At 30.4% G+C, this 14,542-nt stretch overlaps 1 protein-coding gene across 3 annotated transcripts in view; it reads right to left on the bottom strand.

Annotated features, from left to right (window-relative positions):
• The window catches only part of LOC106460449 (glycogenin-1-like), a 32,905-nt gene that overhangs the window by 9,608 nt on the left and 8,755 nt on the right, over positions 1 to 14,542 (bottom strand). The window contains exons 1-5 of one of the 3 annotated variants that reach the window (XM_022387174.1): positions 13,427 to 13,865; positions 11,906 to 12,047; positions 8,810 to 8,984; positions 6,882 to 7,044; positions 4,779 to 4,905 (exon numbers count right to left, since the gene is read on the bottom strand). In XM_022387174.1, coding sequence (XP_022242882.1) covers positions 4,779 to 4,905; positions 6,882 to 7,044; positions 8,810 to 8,984; positions 11,906 to 12,047; positions 13,427 to 13,550 — 731 coding nt within the window. In that variant the 5' untranslated portion in view covers positions 13,551 to 13,865. Of the gene's footprint in view, positions 1 to 4,778; positions 4,906 to 6,881; positions 7,045 to 8,809; positions 8,985 to 11,905; positions 12,048 to 13,426; positions 13,866 to 14,542 lie in introns of those variants that run through there. The other 2 variants (XM_013920143.2, XM_022387173.1) reach the window with 2 other exon arrangements.

Raw genomic sequence — 14,542 nt, 5'->3', positions numbered from 1 at the left:
CCTGAAAGTTACAGAATGTTGCATGTTGAGCCACCAGAATTACGAAGAGAAGGCAAACAACACAAAAGTGGACAAACCCTCACCCCAACCTGAAGAAGTGCAAAATGCAACAAACCGAACTCAGAATTATGGGACCTGTCATGCCTAACTCCATCTGAAGAAACGGAGATTACCTGGCCTGGGATTACGAACCAAAATCCTGACTCCCCAACCTGAGAGGCAAGGCAACACCTCCTTTCCCCAGAATTACAAGAAGGATGTTGAACAAACTAAGGTCCAACCAATGATACAAGAATTGATGCTCTGCATGTAGAATTATGAGGAGTTAAGGATCCTCTTCCATGATCATCGAAATGAAGAGAGTGACTAAAAATAAGGGCCATGCTCAACTTGACCGAATAGAGAAGAGTCATCTCTGAACCGGAATTATGAGGAGGCATCCAAGTAAGCTGGTCCTACTCCTACTATATCTGGGAAAAACATCCAGGGTTATTGGTAGGAGGGCACTCAACTTAGCCCTCTTCTTCTTGAGTGGAATAAGGAGTTCAAGCATCACTCAGGAGGATAAACCTTTGTCCACCACTCCATTGACTAAAAACCTGCAAATCATAAGGACTCCCATGCTCCACTAGGAGAAGTGGAGGATACTTGCTTTTCTCCAGAAACAGTGGAACAGGTGAACCACGTCTCCTATTTTGAAAAGCAAACCGATCCCAATTTATTTAAGTTAAGGGTCAGCAGAGATGGGTAAAATTCCCTTTAAATCTTTCAAAATGGGCTCAGTCAATTTGACTAACCACATGACCTTTTTGTACTCATTTAAAGTCTTTATAGTTTTGATGTTACTAACTTTAAATATAGTATGTATATCTTCACAAAATTTGGCAGACAGTAAAAATTACAAGTCTTTCATGTACAAAAAATCATATTTTTTAGTGAAGTATTTTTATTATACTAAAAAAAAGATTTGTCTGTGAATATATCAAGTATTTTTCTTACTAGTACGCATGCAAAGTGATTTTCACGTTAAGATTAACAATACTTCTCTTCATCTCAGAAATCTCAAATTTCATTTGTATAATCTCTAAAACCACCTAAATACATTTCCAATCTTTGTTTTCAGTAAAACTTTCTATTTTATCTGTTATTTTCTATACTCTAACTCTATACAAGATTGGCCAATTTGACTAACCTTGTAACCACCAAAAGAAAATTGAAATAAATCTAAATTATCCTACTTTTTTCTTTCTAGAATGACTTCAAATTGTAACCTGAAACTACATTTGTTTATCCCATGTAGCTTTAAGCTCATAACAGTATACATCTATTCAAACTTAAATTTTATTGTTTTATTGCTCTATGAACCACATCTAACTACTACCATTCATGTCACTGTAAGTTACAAACAACTTATTGAATGCGGAGCTCACATTACGCTATCAAATTACATTACCCACAAGCTACTACAAGCTGCTTGTGTGCGTGCATGCCTCATGAAACATTTTTATTGTACTATTATTTATTTTACCTAATCTAACTTTAACTAAACTAAAGAGACCCCTATTTTTACATTTTAGTTACTTTTATACTAATAAATAAAGAATAAACATGAAAAACAAGAAAAAGTATTTACCTGGGTCAATTTTTTTTTATGCGACTGTCGATGACACTTAACCCTACTTTTTTTTTTATATACTAATGGTAGTAATACACTAAATAATATTTATTTAATTAAATAATGCACCAAAGAACACAGAATAATAATATGCAAAAAACAAACAATTTTCCCTTACTATCAGAAGTTTTCTGGCTTTCCAACTATGCGACAAGAGTCGTTACAAATTTATCCAAGCTAGTCGTTATCTTTCCCACGGGAACAAAGATTGTAGTAACAGATAAAATTACAATTCTCTGTTCAGAAAACAATGTAACATGATACATCATCTGATAGATGAAAACCCTGGCTTTCCATTGGTTATACATAATATAGTATTAAGAATAAGAGAGAACTATTAACAAATCCTGAAAGAGAGTATGTGACAGGTGGGTGTAGCAAGGAATGTAGGAATCTGATTTCCTATTTGATGGCTCTGTAGCCGAACAAGATTGAAGGCCATAAAAATGATGGTGTGTCTGAGCAATGACGATTTTATAGTATAATTTGCGTTAAATTTTGTACTTAATGTAGGAGTGGTGAATAACATAGAGAAGAGGGGATGCCTATAGAAAATATGTCACATTTCTCACACTAGGGGAAATTCAGGATTTTTTTAAACTATTGCCTAATATAATTAAGAACTTAAAACTTATATACTATTAAAATATGGATTATTAACTACCATTTTATACTATACTTACTGGTTTGACATAAACAAAATGTAGTTAAATTAAATTTTGAATGTAAGTCACTAAAACTTTGTGACATTTGCAGTAAAGGATGCCCGTGCAGAAAGAGTTATGCTTTACTCGTGATAGTCCAGGAGTTGGGTTCCAGTAGTGTAGTTGTCTTTGTGTTATAATTGTTTACCACCCAGAAAGCACACAAGGTGGTCTTATGGAACATCCCATCTCAACAGAGCTTGTTGCTACCAGGAAATTTGTTATCAGTCAACTGGAAGCTAATGAAGATTTCAAAGGAAGCATACCTGACCAGGCAACACCCACCACTGAGTGGGATCTAAATTAAAATGACAAAAGGGGCCCTGAAAAAGAAGAGAAATAAACACAAAATATTACTGAAATCACTTTGAAAAAATATTACTTGGAAATTTAATTTTTGTTATTTTGTAGAATAAAGAAAATAAACAACAAACTCCAGACCCCAAGAAGACAAGTCTAAAAAAGAAAACTAAAGCCATTCATCACTGAAGAGAAACCTGCAGCAAGCATGTAAAACTGTCACCGTAAAAGTCTTCTGTCAAGAAAAGTGAATAAGAAGTAATAACAGGGAGCATATATATGAATCTGGGATAGGGGACACATTGACATAGGTGGAGAGAATCATAAGATTTAACTTGCTTTGGGCAATATAGTGGAGTATAAAGGCTGGTGCAAGGGAGACAAGATTCATACCAATGCTTATATGGGCAAAGAAGAGAAACTTTCATCGGGATAAAGCTATAGTGTAAGCAAGGTAAATGTGTATCAAATCTATTATTTTTCAATAAAGAATAACACTTTTAACATATAAAAACATTACAGTTTATATCAATAAACTTTATGAACATTTTGAGCTCTCTACATTGAATCATTTTGATGCAATAAGTTACTTATGACTAAAGAGCACAATCCAAACACTTTTCCCATGCAGTACTTTCCAGGAAAAAAAACTTTTTTTGTAAATGTTTAGATTTTTTTAATTTTTTAGAATTAGGTATGAATACTATGATTAGTAATTACTAGCACAAACAGTTGCCCATAGGGCAGCATTTTTTCTGATAGTAAAAATAATTCAAAAAGGAGAAAATAATATTTCTCCAATCCTTTTATATAACTTTCTGGAATAATATATTTTTCTTCAGATTAATAAATAAGTAAAAACAGTTTGGATTTTACAAAAATGTAAGCAATAATTAAAATTATTTCAGTTAATTATTTTAATACTGAAATAATATTTCTTAGTGGATGTAGCAATTAACCCTCAATCTAGATAAGTAAAATACCCAGATTACACACTTCATGAGATAAAACAGTGGAATCAAAAAGAATTTCCTTTTCATAAATATTTAATAGTTTGAAGCTCATATTCAGACTAAAAATGACCTTAGATTAATAAATAATTGATTCCGAAATGTATAATCAAAATGCAAATCTTGAAATTTGCATAAATATATTCAAACGTTAACAAACATCAATCACAAAATATGAAATATTTATTTTCTTTCAACTACAAGTATCATTGTCTGGACAACAAAAAAGAATCTTGATAGAGATGACCCTCACATATTCTATATATCATTAATCTTCGTTACTCCCAATTACAACCATACCAATCACCTTCTACCCTCCCCATTTATAACTACTATAATCCCCCATTCCCCAGTTATAGCTACTCTTACCCCTTCTTTCCCAATTACAGCTATGTTAATTCCCTCTACCCTAAGAAAGTTTTACTTTCAGGTAGTGGGTTACTGGAGAAAAATAAACCAAGTTTTCATCTTGAAAATGTTTTAAATTTCAATAACTTCTGAAAAGTTTTATAAAACTTAGGAACAAGATTTCAGCTGTAGTGTAAATAAAAAAACAAACAATGTAGGATGTACATTTCTGATAGTTAAAAACACATAGACAAAATAAAGCCTTAACATTTTTTTAATGTAGAGAATAAATTACAATTTTAATGTGTTTTTTAACAACATATTCCAATGTTAAATTTAACCTACAATACAGTGATAAATTCTGCCCATAGCAACTGTTGATAGATGATTTTTCTACTGATGAGTTTAATTTGTTTCTCAAAAAACACAACAACAAAATTCTCATTCATATTTCTGTTACTCACATGTATGTGTCTGATAATTTATTCATTTATTATGGAAAATAATATTTAAGTTGTTGCTTGCTAGATCTTTCATAGCCTTAACTTAATTGAGGATAACATTAATAATAGGTAATCTCATCTAATACTTTAAAAATAGGGCAATAACATTGAAATAAATAATTTTCGACTTTGCAATGAATTATGGAGAACAAAGTATACTTCTCATCATCATATCTTACTTTATGAAAAAAAGATCTATTTTTAAAATAATGATAGAAATATATGCACAAACACATACCGTTTAAATGCAGGTAGGTAGGTATAACATGCATTAGAGTTCATGTTGTAGAGGAAAGACAGATGACGAGAAATATCTTTTGTGGCCCAGTCTTGGAAGAAAAGATTCAACAGCCCTTGGTCACCACCTAAAATGAATGTTAACATTTTCAGGAATGTTTACACAAATAGATATTATTACGCGTGTTAAATCTGTATTTGATAATAAACAATAAATCAACAATCTAAACCACAGAAGCATAAATTAACCCTTTTTGGGCCATGGAAGTGTCACTAACATCTCTCGAGCTTCCTTTCTTATAGTGCAAATATTTAACCAAATTTCATGAAACTTGGAACAAACTTACTAGACAATTATCTAGTTTTGGATTTAAAAACTTCATATAATTTGATTTATTTTTTCTATAATTTTTTATGTTATCAAATTTTCAGAATTTTGTTGAGACACTGCTTGGAAGAAACACTAAAAATACTTTATTCCATTTTACAATTTCATTATTTTAGTGTTGATCAGAAGTTTCATTTTATATATCCAATCACTTTCAATTTCACTGATATCCAATAAAATATCTATTTTGATAATTTATCTTGCTCACTGCAGTAGTCACCAATTCTGACTCTAAATCATAAAAGCATGCCAAAAAATCTGACTTGGCAAAAAGGTAACAGGTCAGGCTAGGTAACAATGATTTTGGTAACAATATTCTTGGTTAAAATCAATATGTAGTTAATAAACATAATTTATTTTCAATAAATTATAATGTGTTTATATCTGTAGATTGTTTGAATATGACAAATTCAACAATAATATTCAATAAATAAGTATTCAAATTACACTTCAGCTTCTAGAGTATTTTGCTATTGACTACCGTACTTTTTAAACTTAATAAAGCTTACCTGATATCTCGTCGTAGAAGAAAATTTCATTAGCTTTAAAACAAATATAATTTAAGATAAAAAACATTTTCAGTAATGAAAAGAACATCTAAGGACACAATACAAAAACTCTAAGACCCATGATTTGTTCCTATGTTTTCTAAACTTCAAACTAGATTTCATTATTCTCTGTTGTGCAAGTTAGGTTTTATCTCTTTCCCACAATAAATTACTTCTCATACTTTATTCACTCTAAATTGACACAAATAGTTTATAACCTGCATTTAACCTTTGTCATTAGCTATTTTAAAAACACAACTGTATTAGTAATTGTTTTGACCACATAGCATAAGGTACTAAAAGGGTGGAAATGTAGGCAGTCATAATAATATCAGAGAATACAAAAGAAAATCATGCAAGAAAGAATATGCTGGGAACCGTATTATCAAGGATTGACAGTTTTCTTAGAATATATAAGCCTATGATTTGGGATAGACAAGAATAATTCTAAAAATCAAAAAGTTCTTTGTTTACAGGTGAGGCTCTTTAGAGCTGTGCAAAAATGTAAGTTTGAACTTTTATTTCATTTTTCTTTTTGAATTACAGTATATAAGCATTATAAAATGACAACTTGTCAATTCTAAAATATTTTTAAGAAAACTCTTTTGAAATAATTAGAATTGTCATTTTTACTTGTATTTTCTAAATGGATAATGCAGATGTTTGTTTGGCATATAAAGGTGCTTGCTTGTCTAGAAAGGGTTTATCCACATTAAAATAGATTACGTTCAACAACAAAAATTATAGTCACGTATATACTTGAATTATCTTGTTGTTCAGAGGAAAATAAAAGAACAAACACGCATAAAGTTATAAAATTACTAAAATTCAAAGATTATTTCTGAATAGAAGTTATTTTTTATATCAACAGAATAATCTGCTGATCTGAAAAACAGAAAATCGAATCACTGTCCATTTGTTCCACTGTCACTTAGGATTACTTATGTGACACAAAATTGCTGTCACCTATGTAATATCTAATTAATGCTATTAGATACTTTATTTTACCACTGTGTTAAGATCTACATTAAAGAAAAAGTTTAGGAAAAATTCAAATGAAGATTGTTAGGTGTCAGTAATAACATAACCACTTTCACCTGTATTTCCAGGTAGAAATTTTGTGCACTTGTGTTACCACTTACAAACAAAATATATATACAGTATTTACCATCAAAACTTCCTTTCTCCTTAGCACACTTTACTAATGCCTTATACGTTTCATCTGATGGTTTAAAGACAAAAACACCAGAGTTAAAACAATCTGGCCAGCCAATATCAGGAGCAGCTGAAAGTTCTTCTCTGTTAAAAAGTTCATCACAATTTCTTAGTACCTATAAATATATCAGACAGCTCAGTCCTCATATTTTTAAGTGTAACTTGAAAGTACATTAAAATCACAGTTGATGAAAGAATATATGTTTTAAGCATACTCTATTCAGATATATGGAAAACTAAGTGTTATATTGTTAAAGTTAAATATGGATTAACAGTATTTACACATATATTATTGGGTGTTATATCATTGCAGTTGAATATTAACAGTATTTAGACAGACTCAAATTATTTCAGCAACTTCCTCCTATCCTTAGACAGTAACCACGGACTCAGAAGAAGCTGAAGCTTTTCCAGCATGATTCAAAAAATGCTAGTATTTTCCCAACCCAAGTCAGCATGTTGATACTTCCTGAGCCCAAGTAAGTAGATATTGAAATTTTTCCAGCATAAAACTGGTAACTTCTGACAATTTTCCTTTCCAGCATGAGTTAGTATACGATGATCACTTTCTAGCCCAAAGGTAAATAAAAAGGACTGAAATGTAGTCTACACTGAAAGTTAAATACTATAAGTAGCCTGACTAAAAGTATAGTACCAGAAGGAAAATTTCTGTTTTCTGACATAGCAATAACAAAAGGTATGATTTTTGTTAGGTACTCACGACTGTTTAAGTTTAATGCAAGTATTATGATTTAGATGGTTTAAGTATAAGGCGAGTGTTAAATTTAGTTATTTTTAGAAGTGATAATTTACTGCAGGTTTGTTTACATAACTGTGTGCTTTTTGTATTATTGCTTCATGTTACTAGAACATTCAAAGTTTTTCTCATTGTTTTAATTGAGTATTATAGCACCATAATATCTTGTAGTGTGTAGAATGTTTTAGGCCTCTGTCAGGCTATTAATGTGTGTCCAAAATGTAGTTGGAGTTAGTTAGTTAGAGGGTTGGATAGATCTAGACTGTGTGATTGTGAGTTCAGAAATAAAGAGCATATAGTGGCAATTTTTAAAGTGAAATTATCACAGACTGTATTGTAATAACAAAGTAGAGAAGAATAATTTATCTTGTCAAATTGTGTTTTAAAGTAACTGAACTAGCCTCTGTGGAATTAGACGAAAAAGAGAATTATTTAAAGCTCTGTTTACAACAGTGTATTGAACATCTGTATGTACATTTGAATTGTTTTAATATATTATTTTAAAACAAGTGGACTGTGTGCTGTTTGTTTATTGTTGCAATTTATCATCAACAAGTCACAAGCATCTACTGTAAAGAATCTGGCCCATACTTAAAACCTGATAATTTTATACCATTCATCTGTCATAAAGTAGAACAAAGCAACTAAGAAATAAGAAGATTTACCATTATTATAAAGTAAGAAAAAAAAAGGTATGTAATTATGTTAAAACAAGTGAAGCCAAAAATAAGATTCTGATAGTATTGTTTGAAGGACTTTTCTACAAAGCATTTAAAACTTCAAGGATTTACTTGGGGTTTCCTTACTTATGGAAAGTTCAAGCATAATAATCATTGTCACTATCTTGTAAATAAAGGTGAGAATACTTAGTAGTGTGACTAACAACAACATCCAGAAAGGATGTTACATTCAATAACAAGAATAACCAGAATGAACTAGTAGCAACTAGTCCTACTATAATAAAGAAAGAATGCATTATTTCAAAGAACAAAAGAATCAATAACTATAGAAAAAAAAATCCCTACAATAAATATCTTATGATACTCTTTACTGTCTCTATTTTATTATACATGAAATATGGAAAATTTTCAATCTAAACCATGTCTTGAACTGTTAAAACTTACTAAAGTATCAGCATCTAAGAAGACACATTTCTGGAACTGAATAAGTTTCCAACACTGTAGTTTAGTTAATGTGACTCCTAGCTCTGGTCGAGTCAAAATGGTTAAATTGGCTTCATCCTGACTATTAATTTCACCAACTTCCTGAACCAGGTCAAAGACAGAAGCTAACTGTGACCTGAAAAATGCAAATAATTTCCGTATTAAAAACACAAAATGCAAAAGATAAATCACAAGGTTAGTTTAAACCAATGCTTTCTTAAGTTGATAAATCAGAATAACAAATTATTCAATGCTTGAATATTATTATATTCAGCATCTGCAGTCTACTGCTATAAATGCTAGCTAATCCTAAAAAATACTAGAATGGTTCTCGTGTGCTTAAAATACATGTGACTCTGATCTTTGACTTCCTTCAAAATATTTTTCTAATTTTCATAAGGTATTTCCAGACTCATAATTTTACTAGCTTCTTTCAACCAATAAAGATTCCAGAAATTTTCCAGGTTAATGAGAACTAAAAGAAAGAGAAAGGTTTTAATTTAAATCCAGTTTTAGCTATGTATATAACACTAGAGTAATTTTAAATAATGTTTCTAGTTGTTGGCTAAATCGATAAACTTAGTACCTCAGTTTAACTACAAACTTCCTTCTAAAACATTTACTAATAGAATTTTTTGCTTCAAATTATAGGCATTTAAAAAAATCATTACAATGTTCATGGATATAGTTAGATTGAACATGTTTCTTGTAAATTCATTGTGATACCATTGTAAGAATATAACAAGATTTAATCCAAAACTTACATCCAGTCTATGTTATTGATAATTTACATGCTATGTTGCTAGACTGACAAATTTTATCAATTTATATTAATGCTGTAATTCACCTTATCTTTAGTGCAAAGCATGACAATCTTTTTGGGATAAGACCTCATGAAAATTTCAAGGACAGTAGACTTGACTGACCCAATAAAGTTTAAAGCAAGGAAAGAATACCGAAAGAATTTTCACTAAAACTTCTAACACTCAATTAATTTTTTGAAAAAATACAAAACTTTTATTGATCTAAAAGTGTGGTAAGGTCATCATATCAATGACTAAGGGGGTCTACAAAACTTAACCTTCTTATTAGAGATAATAAAATGAATCCTTTTGTAAACTTAAGTGCAGCCCAATAAGAGTACTAGAAACAGGATTTAAGATGTAACTTGAATGCAAACATTTTAAGAATTTGGACCAACATCTTTCACCAATCAGAAGAACTGTTGCCAGTTATAGGGTTTTTATCACTTTATACCTTGGTGAATTATGGTATACCTGCTTCTTTATAGTCCTTGTGCTGGGATGTTATGCTTCAGGCTTAAAATTATGTTTTCTTATATTTGCAAATGTATATATTTATCCATGTTAATTATAATTATAAGAGTGCAGTTTCAGTTACCTTTTTTTTCTGGGTATCTCTGAATAACTATTAAAGAATAATTCTGGCTTAACACACACTGTTCAACTCGGAAAATGTTGAGAGAAACTAGAATACCCGAACAATGGGTAGAACAGTAAAACAGTTTTTATATCCCAGTGAATGTTATGAATAACTGAGGCATATTTAACAGTGAATAATATATTATGGGGAAGGAAAAGTGAGTAAAAATCTCATAAGATTGCAAGAAATGTGTGCCACCAAGTCAGCAAGCATAATTTAAACAACATTAAAACCAGAAATTAACCGTTAATTAGTATCCTTATCATTGCTTTATCAGTCAATCCAGCAGTCCAGTTAGGGTTGATGCATCCAAAAATCTCTCAACTACTATACAGCATAATAATTGAAAGTAAATTATTAACAAAGGTTTAACATAATAACATTAACTACATGATAGGGTATGGATAATTTCTAGTTATATATAGTGGACAGTAATATTAACAACACCCCTTTGAAATCTTTCAGGTTACCACAATGTCACATGACTCACACATCTTGTATTCTATCTTACTATTTAAAATTCTATTTCATGGATCCAAGTAGAATACAAGCATATATTTCTGTGCTAAAAGACATTCACAAATTTAAGTATGATAAACATTTCAGTAGTTTTTATTAAACACTATTTATTTTCTAAAAGTGTATATGTATTACAATATCCAAAAGATATGAACAGTTCAACATTATCTTTATTAAATGTTGTCTGTAAGAGTTTCTTGAAAACATTTTATTTTATACTATACTGTAGAATTACTTCTCCAAACAACACTACAGGCAACTACTTAAACACATTTACAAGCATCCCAATAGATAGCTAAGAAAAATACATGGTTACTTTTTGGGACTTACAAGCTTAAATGTATTTTAAAGAGAAAAAGGGCTGAACAACCAGGAAACTGGGCAAAAGTTTAACTACTAAAGGATGTGTTCAGTACACAGTTTATGCTTTATTGATGTTTATTACCTGTATAATTAACTGTAAGAGAAGTTTACAAACATTTGAAGTAGGTGTTTGACAACTTGTCAGAATTCATTATGCCATTTTCATCACCCATGTTTCTTTTATTTCCTTGACAACTTTTTAGATTTAACAATGACAAATTCCACAATTTTGGCACTCAGGTTATTTTGCAGATTATTTTTACTTTCCATAAAAAGCTTCATGTGTGTGTATGTATGTCAGGGAAAGAAGTAACGAAATAAAACTACACTCACTCGAGGGAAAGCTATCAGGAAGATTACATTCCCTCATTAATTGTTTTTTATTGAATCCATGCAATTTGTTCACTTTCATTGGTCATAACTAAAGGAATATGGATGGACTATACATTCCTCATTGGGAAAGCTAACTAAAGAAATGAAATTCTTCAAGCAAAGTTCAATTCCTCATGAATGCAGAAATGTAATGTTTCGATCTCTGTATATATGAATGTGTGTGTGTGTGAGTGTATACAAACACATATACAAATTTTAGTTACAACCAAAAAAATTAGGAAAAATTGGAAAAGAAGGCAGTGTTGGAAAGCCTGCCTTTTAACACCATCACTTGAAATAACAATGAATATCTACATTAATGTTCGGGAATATCAAAGATATATTAAGTTTCAAATTCACCTCATATCTGCAGTGACACCAGCTGTGACTAGGATAACCAGACTTCGTGAAGTTTGGACAATGCGCAAAGAGTGACCAAGGACAAGAGCTCCAAGACTGTAGCTGTCATCAGTGGCTAGGGTAACAAAAGCTTCATCTGCCACTACAAACATGAATATAAAAGTAACTTTCAATGTTATTCCACTCAAAAACTATGAGATTGTACACAGCCGGGGTAACAATGACTATTCTCTATTAAAATTAGTCAGTAAAAGTTTGACTTTTTTAACTTAAATATTTGATGAAAATATCTAGATCATCTAAAAGTATGTTTAAAAATACCTTGCACTGTTTTTTTGTTCAAATTTTGAAATCATGTCACATGTGAAATATCTCCCTGCAATCCTATATACATACATATATATATATATATATACATATACACATGGTTTGTCTGAGCTTGAATACATACTTCTTGAAAAAACAAAAAATACCTTATCAGATTCTTTAAAAAGATAATAATTACTTACTAATACTGTGCAGAAGTGAAAAGACAGACTTAGCACTAATAAAATATATGTGACAGTGAAATAAAATTCTTTTTAACACTAACAACAGAAGTAAAACTAATAAATTTAAATTTAATCACACTGGAAGAAAAACATTATTCTTCATGGATGACCCTTTTATAACTCAGATATCTTATTACAGATTTCATTTGTATCTTTTCTTATTACACTAGACAACCTGTACGTGTGTGTGTGACGTTTTCGCAATAAATGTATGAATCATAAGTTTTTTGACAACCATAAGGTTCTCCATAGATTTTGTCAACATCACTAACTGGAAGTCAAACAAGAAAGTTTTCTTAACCTGACAACTAGAATATATCAACCCAAGTTTATTTTTTGTCAAAGGATATTGGTATGACACCTTTAGACATAAACTAATTCATTTAAGTTAAAAACACTTCTGAGAATTAAAATGATCAAACCTTCATGATTGAATGTTACCTCAACTTCATACACAGCAAGTGAATCATAAAATAAATACAGCAGAAAAAATATAATGTCACATCTAGATCAGATAGTTAATGAGTGAAAATTTTTAAAGTTCACATGTTAAATTAGGAAACGAATAGAATAGCTAGTTTTTATAGATAATAAATTTATATTTAACAATGAAAGGGAATTGTTAAGAAACTTCCTACAACAATTAATGTTATTAAAAGGGAAACTGTAGAAGTATCGATATATATTAATTACATATTCATAGTATATGCAGACATATAGACCAAGAATGTGATGGGACTGAAGATGAAAGAGGCTTTGAAATCACGTGGTTCTAACTATGAAGGCATAAAAATCAAGGAAACCTTAACTGTCAAGAAACTAGAACCAAAGTTGAATATTCACATTGCCAAAACCTTTTAAAATGTTTAGTAAATACATCAAAATCTTAATAAATTATCATTTTCATGTGAAACAATTAAGCTCTCAGCACGACACCCATCAAAAATGAGAAACTACGTTATATACTCACGTGCATACTTTGCCTCAATACCATCCCTTTGAAAAGAGGTGACATCGTTTCTTTGACAGCCCAAAAATCGCCAAACAGAACAAAAGACAGTATCTACTAGATTTAACCCTATATTCAATAACATTTTCACTTTTAAGCTCACGCTTGAAAACTAACGTTCACTTCTTCACAAATAAAACTTATCCTGTACTGTAGAGTAGCTAGATCAAAGACGCATTACACGACATAAAATCCGCAAAGTCAAGGTCACTTTAACAAAGATATGGTATCGAATAAGGGGTGTCGTAATATCTTTTATGCCATGTTACCTCTTCCCTGCCCAAAAATAGAAAGTTTTTTGATTGATTAAATCGTTGTTAAACAACCGACAAAGGTTCAACGGATCAGCTGCTTCTATTTCATATTTTCAAAACAAGAGTAGGTGTTTGTGGATGTGAATACAACGCGTTTTCCACGATGTCTTCCCGAAATCAATACATGTAAATACAATCCACGATGCGGTGCGCAATGAGAACTTAGCGTAAACTTTGCTTTCAAATATAAAACTATAAAAAATCGTGGTGGAATTACATTACATGTAAGGTTTTTACTAAGTATAATTGTTAAACTCTTTACAGCTTTCACACCTTATTTCTGTTTTTACTAGATTTATAATACAAATAACATAGCGAATCAGTCTTTACATTCCATCCGCAGGTATACGGGTTATCACGACATTGTATTTCTAGTCTAAAAAAGGTAAGATAGTTGTTTAGTAACCTAGAGAATCAGCAAATTTTATAAATACTCTATTATAATTTAGTTTATTCATCTAATATTTATACGTTTAGGAAACAAACTGATGAATATGTAAAAATACAACTCTTCCAAAAAACAGCCTAACAAAAGCTACTTATGTACTTACAATTACATTTAAAAAGTGTGAAATAATCGTAGTATTTGGCCTAATTTTAATGTAAAACATCCGCAAAGTAACGAATATAGTAATTCATATTCATATTTTATATATATGATGACCTTCAAAACTGATATTCAGGCCATCATCATATAGATTTCCTTTTAATAAGAATGCTATGCTATGATGGACACCAACATCAATTTAAATATCCCAAAGAG

The sequence above is a fragment of the Limulus polyphemus genome, unplaced genomic scaffold (genome assembly GCF_000517525.1).
Source record: "Limulus polyphemus unplaced genomic scaffold, Limulus_polyphemus-2.1.2 Scaffold772, whole genome shotgun sequence".
NCBI classification, from domain to species: domain Eukaryota; kingdom Metazoa; phylum Arthropoda; class Merostomata; order Xiphosura; family Limulidae; genus Limulus; species Limulus polyphemus.
Note: the sequence above shows the minus strand (reverse complement) of the source record. Positions and strands in the feature narration are given on the sequence as shown.